This window comes from Lepidothrix coronata, unplaced genomic scaffold (assembly GCF_001604755.1).
Source record: "Lepidothrix coronata isolate B3197 unplaced genomic scaffold, Lepidothrix_coronata-1.0 Scaffold12, whole genome shotgun sequence".
NCBI lineage: Eukaryota > Metazoa > Chordata > Aves > Passeriformes > Pipridae > Lepidothrix > Lepidothrix coronata.
This window is the reverse complement of record NW_016690192.1, coordinates 5,973,429-5,994,436: the sequence shown is the minus strand read 5'-3', so window position 1 is coordinate 5,994,436 and position 21,008 is coordinate 5,973,429. Positions and strand designations below refer to the sequence as shown.

Sequence of the window (21,008 nt, the reverse complement as noted above, 5' to 3'; positions counted from 1 at the left end):
ATTTGTAACAGCTTTTGCACTATCTTACTGCTTTACTACCACCGCCCAGTGCCCCTTTCCCTCCCCCAGCCTCTATAAAAGAGACATAATGGAATAAACCAACCTCATGCATTTTCCTTCAGTAAATGAAATGGGTTCAGAAACCCACAAAACCCACAAAAGCAAAACCATATTACAATGATCCACAAGTAGGGAAAAGCCAAACAACATGCCCTGCTTTACAAATGGGTTTTGCCTAACGTGAAATCTCTTTCCATGACAGATGATGCTTTGACAGTGCTGGGAACTATCAGCAGCCATGCTGTAAGAAAAAACAAACAGACACAAAACCCCCTTCCCCATTCTGCTCCTCATTCAGTTTATCAGAGAAAAAAATCAGACTATCCTATCTACCCTGATTCTGTGGGTGTTTATTACAGAAGCTGTAGTTTTGGTGAAGCTCATTGTCCAATGACTGAAATTATTTCATCGCCCGCCTCTCAGAGGTAACCAGTCCCCTTTATTCTGCCTCTATCCCACCATCCTTCCTCCATCAAATCCCCTGATCCAGCTTCTCCGCAACACACGGATCCTGCCAGGCTCAAGCACTGAGTCTGGGTTCCAAGAACTTCCCCCAGTGACCAATATTCTCCAGGGAAGACTCTGTGCTGTTCCCTTTCCCATTCCCAGGGAAGCTGTGCGTGCTCAGGGCTGCTCTGGCAGAGCTGGATGGCACAGGACCAGGACAGGTCTGAACAAGTGGGACAGAGCGAGGCAGGGAGCTCTGACCAGCACTGCTGGGTTCCCTCCCTAAAGGAGAACTAACAACTGCTAAAATCTAATTGGGATACAGCACCAGCATCACACTGTCTGTGTGTCAGAAACCCGTTTGATCCCTTTTTATGCCCACCAGAAGAGTCACCCTAGAGAAGACAGCACTGGTTACTGAATCTGAGTGTATCTGTAACAGCTTTACACAACAAAGTATATTCCTTTTTTCTTGTGCTTACAAACCAAAAAGATATTTCTGTTAAACCTCTGCTAAAAAAATACATGCAAAGATAATCGGTACAATTTGTACAACACTGATTTTAGCCACTGGTTTTTTTCCCCATTGTTCAAATTTTCTGTACCTAAATTGTATTTTTAATATTAATTCCTGAGTCATCAAATGCATAAATCAAACCTTGCCTCACACATCCCATTCCAGCAACAGCCCTGTCCCTACAGCCAGGCTGCACTGTCAAGGCAGGAGGTTTAATGTTACACAAATCACTGCACAACAAAGAGAACCGGGGAGGCTTTTTTTTCCCCACTCCTCCAAACAAATGGATGCTGGAAGCCAATACAGAGTGGATTGATTTCCAACTTATTCTGGACAATTTGTCAATTTTGAAAATACTCCCTACAGATAAATCTAACAAGCAACTATCCACACTAAGAAAGCAATTTCTGTTTACTTTTGACATTTCTGGACAAAGATATAATACTATTAAATGCACCAAGCATTAAATTGCAATCTATTTCCCGTCTGCAGGAAGCATTAGGATGCGACCAAGCCCAGTTGGCAGCTCACATACCTTCAAAATACAGTTTAAGACCTTATTATTATTTGGAAGTTCATATTAATGCCCGTCTGCAGCAGAATCTGGAGGATGAGTCATGGCAACACAGACCAAAAAGATGTGTATTTTTTGTAGCTTGGCCACTGAGCTACGGTGTGACCTTAAGAAAGTCACTTCAGCTCTGCTGCTTTTGTGCTATTCCCACCTTTTGTCTGGTTTCCCAATTAAACTGTAAAACCTTCAGAGAGGCACTGTAGTAAAACAGTTATTAGCATAAAGGGCCAAGGATCTGGGTTATCATCTCTGGCTGCTGCCACAGGGGAACAGGTAGAGCTGGGACTCACCAGCTCTTCCTCCAAACACCTCAGCAGGGTAAATCTAACAGCAGCTCTAAATATAACCAAACTTTCTGGCCAGGATATTTCCTAATACATTTTGCTGCTGTGTTCATTTGCTTAATTCAGAACATTCTCATTTTCTAGAGAATCTTACACTTCTATATTATGCAACATGCTAATTAAAGCATTTTGTTAAGCATAAGTAGTGTTTGCTTTAAGTTGGCCCTAGGACTTGAATTAGCCCTGTGTAAGTCCTTTCAGATATCTATCTATAGATAGATGGATATATATATAAAAGTACTTTTCCAAAATACTATTTGATGGTATTGTGTTCAAGGTATTAAGGTATTACGATCGTGCATATTCCTCTTCCTTATTTAATGCACTGTGTTATTTCTGAAGCCATGTTTCCCCATTTAGGAGTTATTTCACTTCCCAGAACACGATGGCTTGAGGAGCAACTACTAATATCCAGATCCAGCTCTGCTCTGGAGCTGCTGTCTGAGCACAGACTGCTCCTACACTGAATCAAGAGCTGCTGGAATTTCCTGTGGAAGTTGGACACCAGACCAAGGAGGGTTTGTGTGGATGGCACTGAGGATTTCTGCTGTGAGTACTGGGGCTATTGAACACTCACTTGTAACTGATAATGTTTTCCCAGGGCACTTGTAAATTGAGTTCTCTAATAACCTCCTTTAGCTCTATCTATTTCCAGGTTCCTACTATTGAATACCACAGTGATTCTTTCCATGATGCTGATTGCAATTTGAATTGAAAAAAAAATAAAATAAATAAAATGACCAAAAAGACAAACTAACAAACTCCAAATTTAAATAGGCTTAAGATCTACAAATATGATGTAAAATTACTTAAGTGAACTGATCATCTATTTTTGAGATTCTCTGATTATTAAAAAGAAAACAGATGAAGATTAATGAAGTAAAAATTAAAACCCCATACTGAGATTTAACCTCTGGTCATTTTTGTTGATTATAGGCCTATAAAGAAGGGCAGGACATTGATAAATAACATGTAACTGTAAAACCATAAAGCTGCAGCTAGCTAGAACATCTCTAAATAATTAGTGTTTGATTCATATGGGAAGAAAACAGTGCCAGGTCTATATCCACAGTACCTCAAGAGGGAAATCCTTTATGCTGACATCTACAAAAGATTGGCAGTAATGAGGATCCATGTAAATCAAACTGTCATCTACAAGGACAAAACAGAAGACAAGTAATTCAAAAAACACCTTATTATTACACTGCTTACAATCCAATTTCTATGCAGAACAGCTGGAAAAAAAGCCAGCAAGTAACTGCTTGCCAGGCTGATACTCATTGACTGAAGCATTGGTTTTTGCAGGACAGATTAACTTTCCCATAATCAAATATGCTTGTATAAGCAGAATTTTTATAAAGTGATGAAACTGTCATTTAATTTTTGGTGATAAAATTACTTTTACAAACACACAATTATATTCTGGAGTTTGCGTATGAAAAATGTATCGCGCTGCTTCATCCTGACAGGGAGAATATATTGCTTGTCATTTAGGCATCAACTAACACCACTTAAAGCAGGGAAGAGCAAATAGGTAAATAAGAACTGCCAGGCAGGAACAGCAAACGCTCCTCAAGTTTGGTGAAACAGATAAATTATGCCTTGTTTATGCAACAACGGAAATTAAATGTACATTTTAGAGAATCCAATTACTCTGTGGGGTAAATGACAAATGGCTGGACTTGGGGAGATGTGATGAATTAATAAGGTACTCATTTTGCTATTTTAATCATGCTATTTCCCACTGGTTTGATATTAACTTCCTAACTCAGAGAAAAAACTATTGAAGAGACGTAACACATTAAAACACTAACCTTGGAATCCAGCAAAGTAATACGACTGCTTGGGTCTGCCACCAATAATTCCAACACAGTACTCCAGGCTCAAAATTCCCTACAAGAGGAAGATTAAATCATTAGGACAGTGTTAAACAGAGTAAGTGTTAAACAGACTAAGTATTAAAACTGAAATATTTGTTCCTTACTTCTTTTAGGCAAATAATTAATTTTCTTTTTTTTTTAAAGACTGACTCCATGACTTTCTAGGGCTTGACCAAAGTGAAAACACATCCCAGATATTCCAGAGAAAGTCCTCCCTTTCCACGAGATGCTCACACATTGAGAGAATAGGCAGTATTACTTTTGGGGAGGAGATAAAACATAATGTCTTACAAATTGAGCACAACTTGCTTAGTCAAAATATACCCAAGTATTGAGATTTACAGCTTTCATAAACATTTACATTCTGGGGCCCTGGGGACTCTTCTTTTTGCATTCAAATGGACAAGTCTGGCCTGAGTATCAACTTCTACATCAAATGCCAGTTGGAGAAAGACTAATTACAAGATCCAGCTCTAAAAACAGCCGCTCAAAATCCGAGGAGGAGAGACAAACACACAACAGACAGGCCCCATAAATCTCTCTGGATGTTGCCTGTGAGGGCAGAGGAACCAGAACCATCTGTAGTAGCACCTTTGGGAAAGGGACAGTACAAATACACCTAATTTAAAGGGGTGAAATACAGGAATTGTTTTTGTCTGGAGATGAAAAGAAAGGAATAGACTCCTCCACTCATGGCAAAACCAGGAGCCACTAAGGACCGAAAGGGCTGGGGTCTCAACCATGGGCTACAGTATTTCTGCTCATCCAGGCTGAAAGGGGTTGGGATCAACTGAGCAGACTTATCACTTAATAAAATGCTGATTTTATGGATATACTTGCTAGTGCTGGGGAGAAGGATTTACCTGTGGACAACAGTTTTGCCAAGCTGAGAACATTTCTACAGCTTAACTGACCAAAATTCCTCTATTCCCACAAGCTCTGGATGCAGGCACGGGCAACAGAATCCAAGGAAAACACCCCTGGTCGTCTTTCTATCACAAGGAATGGATGAAGGGACAGAGGACTTTCCTCCCTCTCCCTTCACATAATCCTACTCTTCTCACTTTCATGAGGTTCATCAGAATTGTTGTGACTCTTCAGTCTTGGCTTAGCACAGTCCTCCATCAGTTATCCCACATTCTCCATTAGTTATCCTACTAACTCCAGCAGGAGCTGCGTTTTGCCAACACTGAGCACTTAGGAAAGCTGAGCCCAACTGTCCCCATGCCAGTGAAGCCCACAACTATTAAATACTCTGAAAACTGGACAGCCTTTAAATGTCCATAAATCACAGTGGGTTTCTTGTGGCACTGGCAAGTGTTGGGTCCAAAAACTTGGATGCTGGCCCGAACCGGGAACACAATCCAGAGGACTGTCAGCTGAGGCACAGGAGATCTTCATTAACTGGCAGACATACCTCAATCCTCTCCTCTAAGAGATCAACCATTCAAAGTAAAACCATCACATTATCATTGTCTAAGTGGGGAACATTTCTCTCAACAAAAAGATTGTTATTTTTATATTATGAACACCAAAGCTTCTCAAGATGAAATTTGCCCTGCTTAGACAATGATGAAGTCACTTAAAAACCTCATCTGAGATGCTACAGAGTCAAATTCAGGACGGTTTATATGGGTTAAAAAAGTGACGCTTATTTAAAATACAAATGAGAAGCTTTCTTAGAAAATTTATTCAAAATACGAATGAGAAGGTTTACTTAGAAAAAGCTCCTTGAGGGCTGAGAATCACAGAACATTCAGGCAGATCAGAGGCAAAGGCTTGAACAGCCAAGGAGGCACATCCTTTGCCAGTGGAACAGAGAGGAGCAAAGCTAGCCAGAGTAATGGATAACTGCTTCATCTATGGGAAGCTTCTTGTAAAAGTGAATTATAAAATATTTATCAATTTTCATCCATAAATATAAAATCCTTTGTAGAAATTACCTCTCGTGCTACATTCTAAAATCTGCATTTTTAACTTAAATTCAGACTCCAAGAAATTCAGTCACTTCTTGTGACCAGTCAAGGCAGAGACTGGAGTGACTAATTCATGCAATTGAAAGCCCTCTTATCACAGCCTCCATCAGCTTGCAAAGGGCAGGAAGAGGCCTGGGAAGTGACAGCAGGAATCACACAGTGAACCAGCTGTACTGGCTAAAACTAAAACTTTTCCAAAACCAACTGCCTGAAAATACAAGGAAAATAATCAGGAAAGAATAACAATTTAAGTTCATCACTTAAAAGGCTCCGCTCGTCTGTCTTCCCATGCCAGTAAAAACCAAATGTTTTCCTGAAATTTTACAGTGAAGAGACAGTCACAAAAAATAATGTTACAGACTCAGCTTTTCTCTTGCTACCACATTGTGGCATTTTAAAAATGAAAACAAGAATTTAAAGACAGATAAAAAGCAGTATAGAAAATGAAATAAAAGCAGCAGGGCCAAGAGAACAAGATCTTCCCTAAGAGAAACAAGAGGCAGGATTGCAGCACATCCTCAGGTGTCAGCAGAACCCCTGTTGGAAAAAGAAAGGACAGCCCAGACCTTCCTCCCCTCTGCTTTCTCCTTGAGTTTTACTTGTTTCCAGTTCATTTTTATTTGTGGTAACTGTTCGCTACTCCTGGATTGCTGCCCTCAAACATTCATCGAGATAGTGAGAAAATACTTGAACAGTGACTAGAGATATCAAGTAACTCCATCCCCTCTCTTCAGGGGAAGAAAAAGACACAAGAAAATGTGAAGAACAGACAAGCAACAACTAAACCATTTGATATTTAAGAAAATAAGGAGCAGACTAAGGGTTTGAGTATATTTATATTTTAAAACAGTGCCTGATCCTTAGTTACATATGCTATTAGAGTCGTGCTACATTAAATTACCATTTGTAATTTGAGCCACTGCATTAATGTCTTTCCAGGCAGTGCTGCAGGAGCAGGACAGTTATCACTGCTTTACCAAGGGACATCATGTGCTCTGCAATTATGTCTGATCTTGTAATAGGGAAATTTAAAATCTGTAAAGTCAAACTTTACAACCTTCAACTGTAAAATCCCCACCACACGTTTAATGGGGAGAATTACCATCGTGGAGCTGCTTCTCATATCCCCTTGTGCTACTCTTTGAAAAATGATTGAACTCTCATTTCATACCTTTACAAACTCCAAGTAGTCCGTGTTTGTTCTCTCTCCACCGAGTCTCACAGGAACTAATATAATTACAGCTTTTGTGCCTGCTTTTCCAGAATCCATGAAAGAACACTGTCTGTCAATGACATCGGAGCTGTAGACTGAAAGGAGACACATGAAAACACTCAAATTTCAAATACAACCTCCAGTTTTAGAGACACACCTACAAGAAGGCGTCACAAAGTCTGACAAAATAAAACTGCAGCCCTTCCAAATCTTCCTGTGCTCCTGAAACACAACCCTGGCTGAGTTTGATCAAAACCAGTATTATATCTCCTCATTTTCAGCACTATTTTGTAGAATGGTCATTGCTGCTGCTAAGTTATATTGCCAAGGAAATGCAGAAGGGTAGGTTAGGAGGAAGGCAATAAATACTTATTCACTGCATACAAACCTCTAAAAGGAATAATTAAAACTCAAAAGCCTACAACCAACAGAAACATCTGCATGTTATAGGAAAAAAGGCAATAACTGATTTTAATCAATACTCAAGTTCACTGCCTAAAGTTAACACAACACAGTCATTGAAAATGAGGGTAAAAACTTAATGCTGTGTTATTGCTTATTCCTCAAAAACTGAGAGAGATGGAAAAATCATCCCAGGACAAAGAAGGGAAAAATTAATAGAATTTTAAGTTTCACTGTCTTTGTAAGTCAGGTGAGACTGGTTTGACTGAACAGTGTATGTTTAAACATACATTCCTCAGGGATGTGAGTCCTGTCTGCCCTGTCCTGGGCTCAGTTCTGACATAACTAAACTTGTGGCAGCTGAACTTGGCTCCTGAAGGAACACATTGTGCTTGGATTTGAGACTGTAAGATTCCAAACAAGGAAGATACAAAGAGAATCTCCATATATCAAGAACCCCTTTGTCTACATAATCTCAATTTTGTGGACCCATCTTTTAGTTTTAATTTTCCTTTAGAGTTCTATTGTTAAGTACTTACTGAAAGGCACAAAAAGCATCTAAAATGTTTGCAAAAATCCACAAAATCACATTTACCTGTACAGTCCTGAGCAACATAGACTGTTACTCCTTGCAGCTCAGGGTCTTTTGCTTCTTCAACAGCTTTTCTAAGTAGAAACACAAACTATTTAATTAATCTCTCATTTAAAAAAATAAACAGCAAATAAACATAACATCGTTTTTTTAGAAAGAGGTTGGGTTTAATTGTTTGGTAAAGGGTTTTTTGGCTTGTTTTTTTTGGAGGGGGGTGTTGTTTTGTTTAATTCAAGATACCTCCCCTTCCTGATAAATACAGGTGGAGGGTGGGGTTCTTTATTTGTTTTTAAACACTGGATACCAAGTTCCAGTGTACATGGCAACATGTTTTACCCAAGCAAAGATGACAATGAAACAATGAAAACCACAAAAAAAAGCCCCAAATCCCACATTAACTTAGAATGGAATTCCTATTCACTACCTCATTTCTTTCTGTTTATAGCAATTTTTTGTCATGTATATTGATGCTAAAGGCTAAGTTTGTTGACAAAAATATTATTTTCATCTCTTTCTTTGACCTCACTTCATGTAACCAGCCACAAATTAGTACCTGGTGTCTATGGAAATAAAGACTAGACACAAAAAGCTGTAGGGTTTCACCAAAACTTTGAAAAATAGAATTACAATATTAGGCTCTCCTCAGGAGAATAAGTGTAATGGGCCTAAAAGCTAAAAGAAAATATATGTTGATAATCAGAACCGTGGCCATCAATCAAGGACAACATTTGTAAAGAAATGAAACCGTTCAAAATAGAAGATGAGCCTTTGACTTCAACATACACTTGCATTAAATGGTCACTATCCCTTTATTTCACACTATATTTTGAGGAATCTTTTAATACAGTCGTTCCCAAGTTATGGTTAGTGCTGCTGTAAGAGAGAAAGATCCAGGAAAGGAAACCTTTGCAGGGCTGGAAATCACCACTGGGGTTGTGGTGAGTGTAATTCTGCACCAAATCCCTCCCTGCTCCCATCAGGGAAATCGAGAATTTCATAGGTAATTTATTAAAGCAAGCAAAAAGAATTCTGACAGCTCCCATCACCAGAAAAAAGCAGAATAAAACATATCAATAGTGCTGAACTCCTACACCCCTGTATGACACAGATATACCTCATTATGTCAGTTCAGCTGCACTTCCAATTAACATACTTGTACACTAAATATTAAATTTTTCTATTTATATATATATAAGTATGTACATATAAACGTATGAACTTTGACTTCTGCTGCTTAAATGACTTAGTAGTGGTTCAGTTTATGGCTAAACTGGAACCCACTAAGAAAATAAGAATATAAGACTATAAAAAAACCCCAAAATATTCAAAGAAATGGCATATCGAGGCACACAGTATAGAGAAATTTGACTTTCGACTTTTTTTTTATCCACGCTGAATGTCACAGACCCTTTACTTTTACTGGGATATAATTATAATATTAATAGTCCCATACATTTACAGTTTCACAAGAATTTGATGTGTGCAAAGAAATGCTGAAAACATCAATTTTAGCTCTGACATTTCATTACACTATCAGTACATTACAGCCCCCAGGTTACAGTATAAAAAAAAAAAGACCCTCTAATGTTATGCATGTTCCAAGGTTGAAAGAGTGGTTAGTTTTTAGAACATTTCATTAAATGCAGTTCTACAGAAAAGGTTTGTGAGAGAGACTTGGGATTGTACAGGAAAACAGGAATGTTGCCTTTTTTCCTGAAATAAGATTGATAAAAGCTCAGCAGTAGGTGCAGGGACTGAATGCTATTTCCCTACCTGCCTCTGGAAAATCTCCAGAATTGTTCCTAATATGGGCATTTTACAAAGCCAATAATGACCAGTTTGATGCTCAACTAGGCTGAAGTAATCTCAGGACAGCCTGAAATGCTTCTCTGTGACGTAACAAAGAATAAAGGTATTTTTTTACCTTAAAATGTGAGCGACGACGGCCGGGCCGTACCAATCCCCCGCCATTTTCCCGGACTTCTTCCCATATTCTATCAGCTGGTGCAGGCCAAAAGCTGCCAGTGGGGAGTCACCAAACCAAGAGATTATTTTTCTGTGATAAGCTTCGTTTCTCCTCTCGTTGACATCCCAGTTCCTCCTCGTGCCCCGCTGGGGCTGTGCCTGTGGCTGGGGCAGGATCTTGGGGTCCCTCTCTGCCGTGAGCGACGCCTCGAAGGACGCCGTGAGCTTCCGCACCGTGTGGGACGTCCAGGACTCCGAGTCCGAGTCCATGTCCAGCGCCTCCGGCCACACCCAGGCTGCAGCAAGGAAAGTAAGGTTAATCAGGCTTAATATTAACTTTCTGCTATATTAAGCAAAGCACTTCCCTTTGTTCTCCACGCTCTTTAAAGCAATACTACGTATTTTACCCTCTGAGCTGCAAATGTTGCTGTTGAAATGTAAACAAAGAATTCCAGCAGAGTAGTTTCAGTAATTCTGGTTTCCTTTTATTTTCTGCTGAATGACAGGTGAAATATAATAACCCAGTTGTTGTTAGGAGTTTTTGTTATCTGATACTCCACCATCCCAGTCAGCTGAATAAACAAGAGATACTTGGTTACAAGACACGGGTCAGAACTCTCTTACATATTAAAAATATGAACATTAGCCATTCAGTACTATTCAAAAAGAGAATCACACAATCAGCTAGGCTGGAGAAGAGCTCTGAGATCATCAAGCCCAACCTTTGACCTGACACCACCTTGTCTACTAGACCATGGCACTGAGTGCCACATCCATTCTCTTCTTAAACACCTCCAGGGACAGTGACTCCACCACCTCCCCAGGCAGCCCCTTCCAACCTTTTATCCACGTCAAAAAAGAAGTTTCAAACGCTGGTTTTAATTCTTCTGGTTTGTCAGTTATTAAAAAAGAAAAACAAGCAAACCTGAGAAATCATTGATGTAAAAACAAACACTTCTTCCTGGCAAAATGTCCAAGCAGATCAGAAGGAAAATAGGCAGGATTTCTTCGTTCACTAAATTTGTGATTTTAGATTACAAGACAAACTTGTTTAAATGCTATTCAGCACAGTATCTAGAGCCTGCATTTTTAGCTGAAGGTTTCTCTAAGGATGCATCCTACACAGCGTTCCTCCCATAGCAGAATGGGGTTCAGGAGATCTAGGGAACAGTCAGATGCCTGGAATTCTCTCTCACAAGTTCAAACAACTACTTGTAACACATACTCAGGCACGTGTAGCTCAGTGTAACATCCTCACAGGATGTTCCTGCACTGTCAACTTCATCTTTCAGTCAGTGCCTTAAGCACAGGCATTTCAAAGTAAAACCTACCAGTGCCTTAATATTTAAAAGAAAACCTCCTTTACAACATCATTCAGCAATATCTGGAACATTCCACATGGCAGTGGAAGTCTAAGTATATTGGCTAGAAACTGCAGGCAAGTTTTGCTTTGTAAGAGAAACAGCATCATTAAACCAGAATGAAAATATCTCTGGGAAAAGAGCAAACAGCCATGAAAAACTTTGTGTAAACACTTAAATATGTTTCCAGAGCTGCCCAGACCTCATAAAAAGCTTTTCAAAAGATAATTCACCAGCTGTCAGAAGACCAGGTGAAGAGCAAAGTAGTCCAGAAAGACCATCCATACTCCATCTTCCTGTGCACTGGATTGCCACAGAATCACTTGCACTCTGGAATCACCCCATCACTTTCCAAATTAGGATGCATGGGGGACAGTGCAAGGAATTCTTTGGAACCATGGATTTTAAAGATAGAAACCTGGGGCTATTTTGTTTGGGGTTACTTCAGAACGAGCCATTACACACCCCTGCTCACAGGGAGTCTTCTGACCAGGTTTTGAATTTTTTCAAAGAGCACGTATAACAAAAGTGATATTTAAGGGATTTGTGTTCTCAGCAGAAGTATTTACATACATTTTGCTATCTGCAGTCAGTTGCAAGGGATAATAAATGTTTTATGACTTAAGTATCTCCAGCTGAAGGAACATTCAAGAAGCCAACCCAACAGTTGTGCCCCGACACTGCTGAGAATGGGGACTTTGTGGTGCAGCTGGGTTGGGATCATGTTCACAGCTTACATCATATTTGCACAGTAAGTGCAAAGTATTATCAAAACAGGCTTTCAGAACCATCTTCTGCTGAAGTATTCCCAGGATCCCACAAAGGGCTGAGCAAACAATACACTGTGTTCTCTCTCACACACGCGCGGGTGGTTCAGGCCCCGCGTCTCGGATCGTTCTGGCAACAACCAGTGGGGACAGAGGACATGGCTGAGTGTTTGAAAGGGGCAATGTGGGAGATTATGAAAGGAATTGGGAAGAGGATGGAAAGAAACTATGAGAAGCTAAAATACCTCTCTGCAGGACATGGCTCATCCTGGAAGAACAGGGACGACCTGCAGACTCAGCCTGTGACAGCAGAAAGTGTCCCATGACTCCTGAAGCTGCTTCATCTGGCTGGGACTGAGGGAGTGTTTTGGATAGACAATGGCAAGGAAAAATGGGAAGTTCCTCTCTAACTACATGGGGGGGAAGGGAGGAAATGACATAGTGACAATTTCCACACAGAGAATGATGTATTGAAGTTAGATTAGAATCCTTCCAGGAACTCAATATATTAATACTAGGAGAAATTCAATAACGTACAGCTTTAAAACTGATAGAAGATGATAAAAGAAACTGTTCACTTTTGCCATAGCCCACAGCTATGGTCTCTGCAACTCATTCCCACATCTTGAGTTCAAGAAATGACTGAGTTTCAAGGGAACTGGACATGTACATGGATAAGGAGAATACCCAGGCAGAGGATCACAAAGTTTTTGCGATATTTTACTTCACAGTTGGATACTGGAAATACCACAGAAGCTTCCTTTGGCTCTCCCTTTTTCAGAATAGAAGGGTAGGACAAGCTCTGTCACTGATGCAATGGGACAATTCCAACAGCAATGAGGATTCCAGAAGCAAAACCAGCTTGCACTTCAGGTTTGGGATACGCCGAGGCCACGGTGCTCTCACAGAACACCCGTGCTGATCCCACACACAGATCTTCCCCCATAACTCACCTCTCCCAAGAAAATGAAGCATAAGGCCCTGAGCCAGCAGCATCTGCCCAGTTCTCAGTGTGCAGCCCCAGCCACAGTCTGTGGTTAATGCAGACCCCTTTATCTGAGGGAATTCCTCTCTGTATGTCAGCCAGATTCTGGAAATAAAATCTTTACGGAACTCCTCAACATTTCCTGAAATCTCTGTGTTGATTTTATCAAAATTGGCCCCATCTGTAGAGAGCTCACCAGATTCTGGAAGGCAAAGCACAGTTTAAGTTATAACTTGGTATGGCACTTCTATTAGAAAGCAAGTAACAGATATACAATACTCAATTAGAAAACAGGGCAAATTTACAAAAAGTAACAATCACTTCAAATACAAGAAAGGAAAACTGGAAAGCAAATGTAACAGAAATGGGCCAGATGAAAAAAAAAAAAGGAAAAATTAAAAGAAGAGCAATGCAGACATCACCATGCCAGTGGAATCACTGACCTGCAAGTAACTGCTTAATTCACCCAACTGTAAATGGGCAAATAGAGAGAGAGACTCAGAAAACCGTACACTGGAAAATGATAATGAAGGTGTTGGTGTAGTGACTCCTGGTACAGGTATTGTCCCCATTTCAACTAGGAGGTTTTTAGAAAAAAAATCTCAAATTGATGGTAAATGAAGTAAAATGCAAATTACAACACTAATATTCACAGAAAGAACAAGGTTTCAGTGCAAAATCTGAATAAATCAGGATGGGTGGCATTAGTGGTGGACATTTCCACGAGTATTTTCTAAGCTTTTCATATTTACATTTTGAATTCAGTCACTGCTAATGACAGTCTTTCTAGAAGATTAAAAAATCATCCCCAGACCTCCTGCTGAGTAAGACTAGAATAAGGGAAGTGCTCTGTACTCACCCTCAGTTTTGAAGTGGTAACATTTTCCCAGCAGAAAGACTGGAGAGTTTCTGCTGAAGTAAGTTTTTGTTTTCAACACCCAACCTAAAATAGATGCAAAACAAATACAAATTTGTGACTGAAGTATTCCAAAAAGCAATTGCTGACAGCATCTAGTTAAGCCAAAGGTAACCTCTGAAAGAGGAATAAAACAAAACAGTATTGAAATGGGGTTTTGGTCTCATAAAAAATTACATATAGGGTTCAATGGCTACTATTCCCCTTCAACCACGTGGTAGCCTTAAAGAAAGTAGAAAACAAAGTATCTTTTCATCTTGCCAGACATCTCCAAGGCTCAGTTATGAGAATTAACAAAATTTATCAGAAACCTGATGGTAAATCTGAGCAACCTCAGTTCTAAAGGGAAAGCAAAATAATCAAGGACAGATTAGTAAAGGGCACACTTGAAAATCTGGTTGTTCATAAATAAATTATTGATGTTCAGCTGTGGAAAAGGACATTACTCAAGGGTGTGAAGTAGATTCTTCAGTGGAGTTTGTATCTCGCACACTGTCCTATTTTTTCCAGGAAAGTACATTTAAAAATAAACTTTGTGCAGATGATTCCATATTATCCCTGTTTAAAAGTCTATGCAAATCAAGCATCATTTACATAATGTATTTACTGTTTTCAAAGTAAGTAATTTAAAAAGAAATTATGCAAATCTATTTGAAAAATGAAAAGCTAAAGAAGTTTTTTAGTCAGGCTGTTTACAGTATCAAAGAAAAAACTGTTTCAAAGGCCATACTGCATTTTTATTATTAATTAGTTATGTTTCTGAATCATGATCCCATTCATGTCGACAAGAAACATTCCATTCCTTTCAATGGAGACAGGATCTTACCAGACACTGCTCCACTTACTGTATTTCATGTTGTGCCACGCAGACATAAACTTTGATTTTATCTTTTCTACTTCATCTGTCCCTGTGGCCTCCATATTCAAATCCTAGAGAAAAAGCCATCGCTGTCTTGTAAGGCTTTCAGTTCTGCTGCTGGAAAAACACAGAGATAAACACATCCATGGGCACAGCATCCCCCACTCAGGTACTTAAGCACAACATGGCCAGAAACAGCAATAAACTCTCAGAATCCTCCACTACCAGACACTGAGAAGCAATCCCACATTCCATGAATAAGTAATAAAATAATTTAACTCCAAAAACACACCAATAAAAGCACTACACAAAGCTAAATAAAATATAATGTTCTCCAACAGCTCTCCCTTGCACAGCAAACTGATGTGGAGCACATAACCTGTGCTGGCACAGGAGCACACCCATTTTAATCAGCAGTGAGATGAAGATGCATCTCACTAAATAGAATAGATGTTGTTCTTTTCTGCTGAATACAATACAACAAGCACTTTTTGTCTTTCAAATGGGGCAGGTGGACTATGGAGGGAGTTCTGTCTCATTTTACCAGATTTCTCAGAAACAGGGATAAAAGTAGTATATGTTCTGCCTATATTATTACCCATTTAGGTTGCTTTTAAGGTGAAATCTGCCCTTTCTGTAACAGGAAATTTGCTATTAATTAACAGCTTCCTTCACCATATGTATTCTGTCAGTGGTTTTCTTTAAATTACTTGATACAGAAAGTTTTCTGGATGATATTTGGCAGCCCAAATCCTTGCACAGACAACTGAAAAATTAAGAGCTCTGGCCTCAACAGGAAGTCCTGATAACAGCAGAGGATGACGTGAGCAAAAGTGAATTATCTCGTCTAATTAATAAACTTGGGCCAGGAGACAACCTCCTTCCTTTAAAAGGAGAATCTAGAACTGTATTTACCTTTCTATGTGTTATTCCCCACTGAATTGGGATCAAAAGCAGGACACAGATAAACTGTGTCGCTTCTCTCCACTGGGAGCCCAGTTTAAGTAAAACCTAATCACTGGCAGTGTAATTGAAGAGAGGGTGAAGATGTCAGGGTGGCAACATCATCAGAGCCTGAAGGTGCTACACAGATCCACTGTTTCACTCTGCTGCCCAAGCCCTCTCTAGCATGTTTTCCCATTACTCCAATCATTATTTCACAAAAATCTGCTTTTTGACAGAAAAAGAAGCAATGCCAGCTCACAAACGTGAGGGAAGTCTACATTTTTTTTTGTCAGTGAAAATAAGAAATGGCTTACAACCCTGCTATGACTGGTCTTGAGTCAAGCTGAGATTGTGTAGGGGAGGGACGAAAAAGACAATTTCAAACTGGGTTTTAACTTCTTACCTTTTCTCCCCTCTTTTTACATTAGGTAGAAAAGGAAAGACTGCCTATATCATCAGCTCTAGATGGCAAAACCAGTAAGATGAACTTCTCCAGGATGTGTGTTTGGTCCTGTCTGTCCCCACATGATCCATCAACAACAGTCATTTATGTAGAGGCCATTGATTGTCTTAAAAGCCAATTCCTATAAAAGCTTCCTCTGGCTTAAATTAGAAATGAAACAAACTCTACAGTTCCAAAAGCGCCTGAAGGCAAAATTATTTAAATGAGAAAGCTGCTCATTTTCCTCCAAAAGACAATGGTCAATGCAGTTACACTTCTTCCCTGGCATTATACTAAAGATGCAAAAAGGGATTCCAAGAAGAATGGTAACACAAACCAGACACACTTATTCCACTGGGAAAACACAGGCTCTTCCCATCAATAGAAGGCGGCATCAGTAGGAGTTCCACCAAAATTAATGGAACAGCACCAGGAGATGGTCCCAGGGAGTAGAGATCCAAGCCCAAGGGGCACAAAATCGTTAAATTATTAAATCTAAAGGCAATGCTTTCATACTGATAACTCTTGTAAGAAGTTATCTGAATACACATTCCCAGGACGATGTTCCCTCATGGAGCAGCAGGACATGCCTGTAATGGAAACACGAACTCCTGACCCCTCAGAGCCCCCCTTGCCCACCGTCCGAGGGGGTGGTTTGTCAACAGTGATGGAGAAACACCCCAAAACTCCCCAATAACAGGATTTGTTTTCATTAACAGCAGAAAAGAAACGCAACCTGCCCATGCAACCGCAATGGGAGACGAAATGAAATGAATGAAGCCTAAACGTGATAATTATGAAACGAATTATCTCTATTAATTAGGAATTAAGGCCCTTTTGCTTTGGATTTCTACCTGGGAAGAACCTTAACCAGCGGCAGCGACAGTCGGCGAAACCCACAGGGAAGAACGACGGCGAGGAATTCCCGGAGGTCATTTTTAAGGAGCTGCAAACACACATGAAGACAGTTAAAAACGATACTTTGAAGCTGCCGGGTGAAAAAAACAAAACAAAACAAACCCAGATTATTTTTCCCCCCCTTAAATCCTGCAGCAGAGACGGAACGCTTTACCCACGGAGGATTCACAGCCAAGCAGGAGCCCCTACACACCCCGACCCCACAGGACACATGCGAGCCCGAGCCGGCACCGCGGAGGGTCCGTCCCGCCGCCCCCCGCCCTTCGCTCACCCCTCACGGAGCCGCCCCCGCCATCCCGGGGCCGCCCGGGGAGCCAGCGGCCTCCCGGCGCTGCGCCTGCCGCGGCGGAGCGGCGCGGGAACTACAACTCCCGGCGGACACCGCGGCGGGGGCGCGGCGAGACGGGCCGTGCGGAGCGCGCGGGACACGCTGGGAGTTGTAGTCCGGCGAGAGTGCGGCTGGGAGGCGGGAGGAAGAGGAGGGAATGGGGGAGGAAGAGGAGGGAGGAAATGGAGGGAGGGAAAAGAAGCAGGGAGGGAAGAAAAGCAGGGAGGGAGGAACAGGATGGAGGGGGGCGGCGGGGTGGGGTGAGGGATCGGGGGGGCCGGGCTGTGGCTGGAGGCGAAACCTCAGGAAGGCGAGCGAGAGCGGGAAGCCCGGCCCGTCACGGGATCGGCAGCTGCCCTCTTAACAGCATTTCTCTCTTTGGGGTTTTTTGAGAGGATTTTTTTGTTTTGTTGGGGGTTTTAGGTTGGGTTTTGGTGGGTTTTTTTGTGGTTTTGTTTGGGGGTTTTATGTGGGTTTTTTTGTTGTTGTTATGGTTTTTGGGGTTTTTTTTATGGGTTTTTGTTTTGATTATTCATTGTATTTATTGATTTTTTTTTTTGTTGTTTCGGTATCTTTTGACTCCATTAGAGCAAAATGCTTCCCAGATTTCCACACTCCGGACGACTTCAGTGTCGAGCCCAGCCCGTGCCAAGACTGTGCTCCGATTCAGTTCACCGCTTTATTTCTTCTCGGAAACACATGGGAGCCACTGCATCTCCTCTCACTCCCCTGAGGGATTTGGGGTTTTTTTTTAGCGTTTTTTAAAGTAGGTTCTTCATTAATCTGTTTGTCTTAAGCTGCTTAAAAATACTCATTGGGTGTATCAGGAGCCAAGGGCTTAAAAAAAAAAAGTGCAGGATTTGCGAAGGATTGGCTTGAATTTCTTGACTGTCTGGAACTGGTATTACAGCTCAACATCCTATAAAAGGATGATGTTCCTGCTTTCTTTGTGTACTCACCACCCCAATTTTATGTTCATGAAGCAAAGTCAGGTGTTTTTTTTCCATTTTGTGATTTTACTGCCTTCTGCTGGTCAGAAATGACCAGGCTGAGTTTAATTTTTTATAATCAGAACATGATTATAGCACATGATCTAAAATTTAGATCCAAGCCCAAGGGGCACAAAATCATTAAATTATTAAATCTAAAGGCAATGCTTTCATACTGATAACTCTTGTAAACAAAAGTTATCTGAATACACATTCCCAGGACGATGTTCCCTCATGGAACAGCAGGACATGCCTGTAATGGAAACACGAACTCCTGACAGTGCAAATACCAACAGTAGATGTTTTGTGTATTTCCCAGTGGTTTTTTCGGCAATCTCATGGATATATTTCACATAGCAGGGTCAGTCAGTGAAGACAGTCGTAGGTATTAATATGCAAATCAGACAACATCATGTTCCAAAGGTTCTGCCTGTTGGCTTGAAGTGGGGATGTAGCAGATCACCTTTCTAATCCTTCCCTGCCTTTCAGCTTGCTGCTTGCCCTTTGCTCCAAGCAAAGATAAAGATTTAAAAATAAAACCCAAGTTGCTGTTTGTTGTAAACAAACTATGGTCCCACGATAGTGGGTGATCTATCAGTGCAGAAGGAAACGGGCCTCCTGCAACCAGAATTTCATGATCTTTTTCAGGAATAATAGTTGTTTAAAGTTTTATCTTTGCTTTTATTCTCGAAGACAAAGATGAATGTGCTTGTCTCTCTGTGTATGGGCTTGAATGTGGAGAGCTGAGTAGATAACGTGGCTTGGATCTGGCTAAATGTTGAACAAAGAATTACCCAGTTCATCAAAGGAAGTGGCTGTTCCCTTGCCTGAAATCAGTTGCCTGCACCTTCCTGCTCTGAAATGGAATAACTATGCCCTGATGCCCTGAGTTGACACAACGTGCCATCTGGATATACACTGGAAATCCCTCGGGCAGGCAGGTTATGAAAAGGAAGATATTTATTTTCTGCTTTTTTTTTCATGCTAAACAAAACTTTGGTTGCCAAATAATCACTCAGATAATACAAATAATTGTGTGTAAAGAGAGAGTTTCCTTCACATCCACTAATTCCTATTTCTGTGGGAAAGATTTGCAAGGGGAGTGGGACAGAACTTCTTCGTTCAACAAACTTCTAATAAATGTCACAGAGTTCACACTTTCAACATTTTAATGGCATGAAGGCCATGCCAACCATCCTTGAGCTCCAGTTGTGCTAAATGAATGTAGGATAGTAAGGAAATATTTAAAATCCATGTTCATGGGAAATACAATTTATTTTTGCTTTTTTTAATAGGTAGACACCAAATGGCAATGGCAAGACTTAAAATTAGAGGAGATACTCTCTGATTTATGGAGATACACAACATTATCCACCAAATACTGCAGAGTGGTAAGAGAACATTGGGCAATGGGGAATGAAGCTCCTACTGCTGTATCTCCCACTGTCCTACTTGATCTGGGAATTCATCTGAGCACCATCAATAATCTACGATATATTTAGAAAACCTCATTAAACATTTGGCCAAATGTGCTTTCTCAAACACCCGTTTGGCTGCTGTCTGAGCAGAGCGGACCCTGGGTCACACAGCTTGAGAGAAGGGAATTTTTCCTCATTTATTTTTAGTTTCATTTCCTAGGGAAGTAAGCCATCTGTGATCTGTTTCCCTCTGGAAAGTTTTGAAGCTGCTCTGAAGTTCAAGTTTGCAGAGCCTCAGAGATACTAAATACCTCCAGTTTTTGTGGAAGTAAAAAGAGACCCTGGAACAGGATAAGAGAAAAACATGGGAATCCGGGCTGTGTAAACTTGTGCCCCATCCTTTCAAGCAGCAATGAGAGTGGAAGGGGCAGTGTGAGCCTGGATTGCTGCTCAGGTGGTTGTCTCCCCCAAAGTAGCCAGCACACTTCTGCTTGTACCACTTAATCCACCCACAACCAGATTTCTTTATCCCAGGATTAGGGAAGAGGAGGCTTCAGCAGGATACTTGTAAGAGTCTGTGCCCAGGGTGCCCTTAATGTAAGATCTTGGTTGTATTTCCTCTTGGAGGAGGAAATAAAGAGCTCATTAGTGGCATTTACACAGCGTTAAACTGGGAGAGACCAAAAGCTGTGCTGGAGTAGAAACATAAACTGCCTGAAAATGATAAACATGAGCAGAAATTGATGGAAGCTCAGTTGGGAAGACTGTGAGTCCTCCTCTGAGGAGACTGAACTTCATGCACCCATCTACTAAAATGAAGAACTCTGAAGGTAAATAATTTCAGAAGACAAAGAATAAAGGCAAAAGGGAAGCTGACACCAAATACCACCATCTGAAGAAGGCTATAGAAAGGTTAGGACAGTGCTGTGGATCTATGAAGGAAATAATATAAATGTGAGGGATATAGCAAAGGCTGCAGGCATTTGGAGAGTCCTCACTCCTCCTTTCCTCTCCTGGTTTCTCATTCATCCAACAGAATTTGGGCACTGGGCAGACAAGGCTACTCCTCTTCTGAGAACAGCAACATCCTCTCTCTTGCCATACATGTCT

At 40.8% G+C, this 21,008-nt stretch overlaps 1 protein-coding gene across 4 annotated transcripts in view; it reads right to left on the bottom strand.

Annotated features, from left to right (window-relative positions):
• The window catches only part of ATG4C (autophagy related 4C cysteine peptidase), a 33,818-nt gene extending 16,301 nt beyond the window's left edge, over window positions 1–17,517 (bottom strand). For 3 of the 4 annotated variants that reach the window (XM_017805581.1, XM_017805582.1, XM_017805579.1), the window contains exons 1-10: window positions 17,435–17,517; window positions 17,100–17,191; window positions 14,845–14,975; window positions 13,943–14,026; window positions 13,052–13,285; window positions 9,930–10,266; window positions 8,009–8,079; window positions 6,970–7,106; window positions 3,757–3,835; window positions 3,018–3,094 (exon numbers count right to left, since the gene is read on the bottom strand). In XM_017805581.1, the coding sequence (XP_017661070.1) occupies window positions 3,018–3,094; window positions 3,757–3,835; window positions 6,970–7,106; window positions 8,009–8,079; window positions 9,930–10,266; window positions 13,052–13,285; window positions 13,943–14,026; window positions 14,845–14,920 (1,095 nt within the window). In that variant the 5' untranslated portion in view covers window positions 14,921–14,975; window positions 17,100–17,191; window positions 17,435–17,517. The remainder of the gene's footprint in view (window positions 1–3,017; window positions 3,095–3,756; window positions 3,836–6,969; window positions 7,107–8,008; window positions 8,080–9,929; window positions 10,267–13,051; window positions 13,286–13,942; window positions 14,027–14,844; window positions 14,976–17,099; window positions 17,192–17,434) is intronic. The other variant, XM_017805580.1, reaches the window with a different exon arrangement.
• Window positions 17,518–21,008: the final 3,491 nt, after the last annotated feature.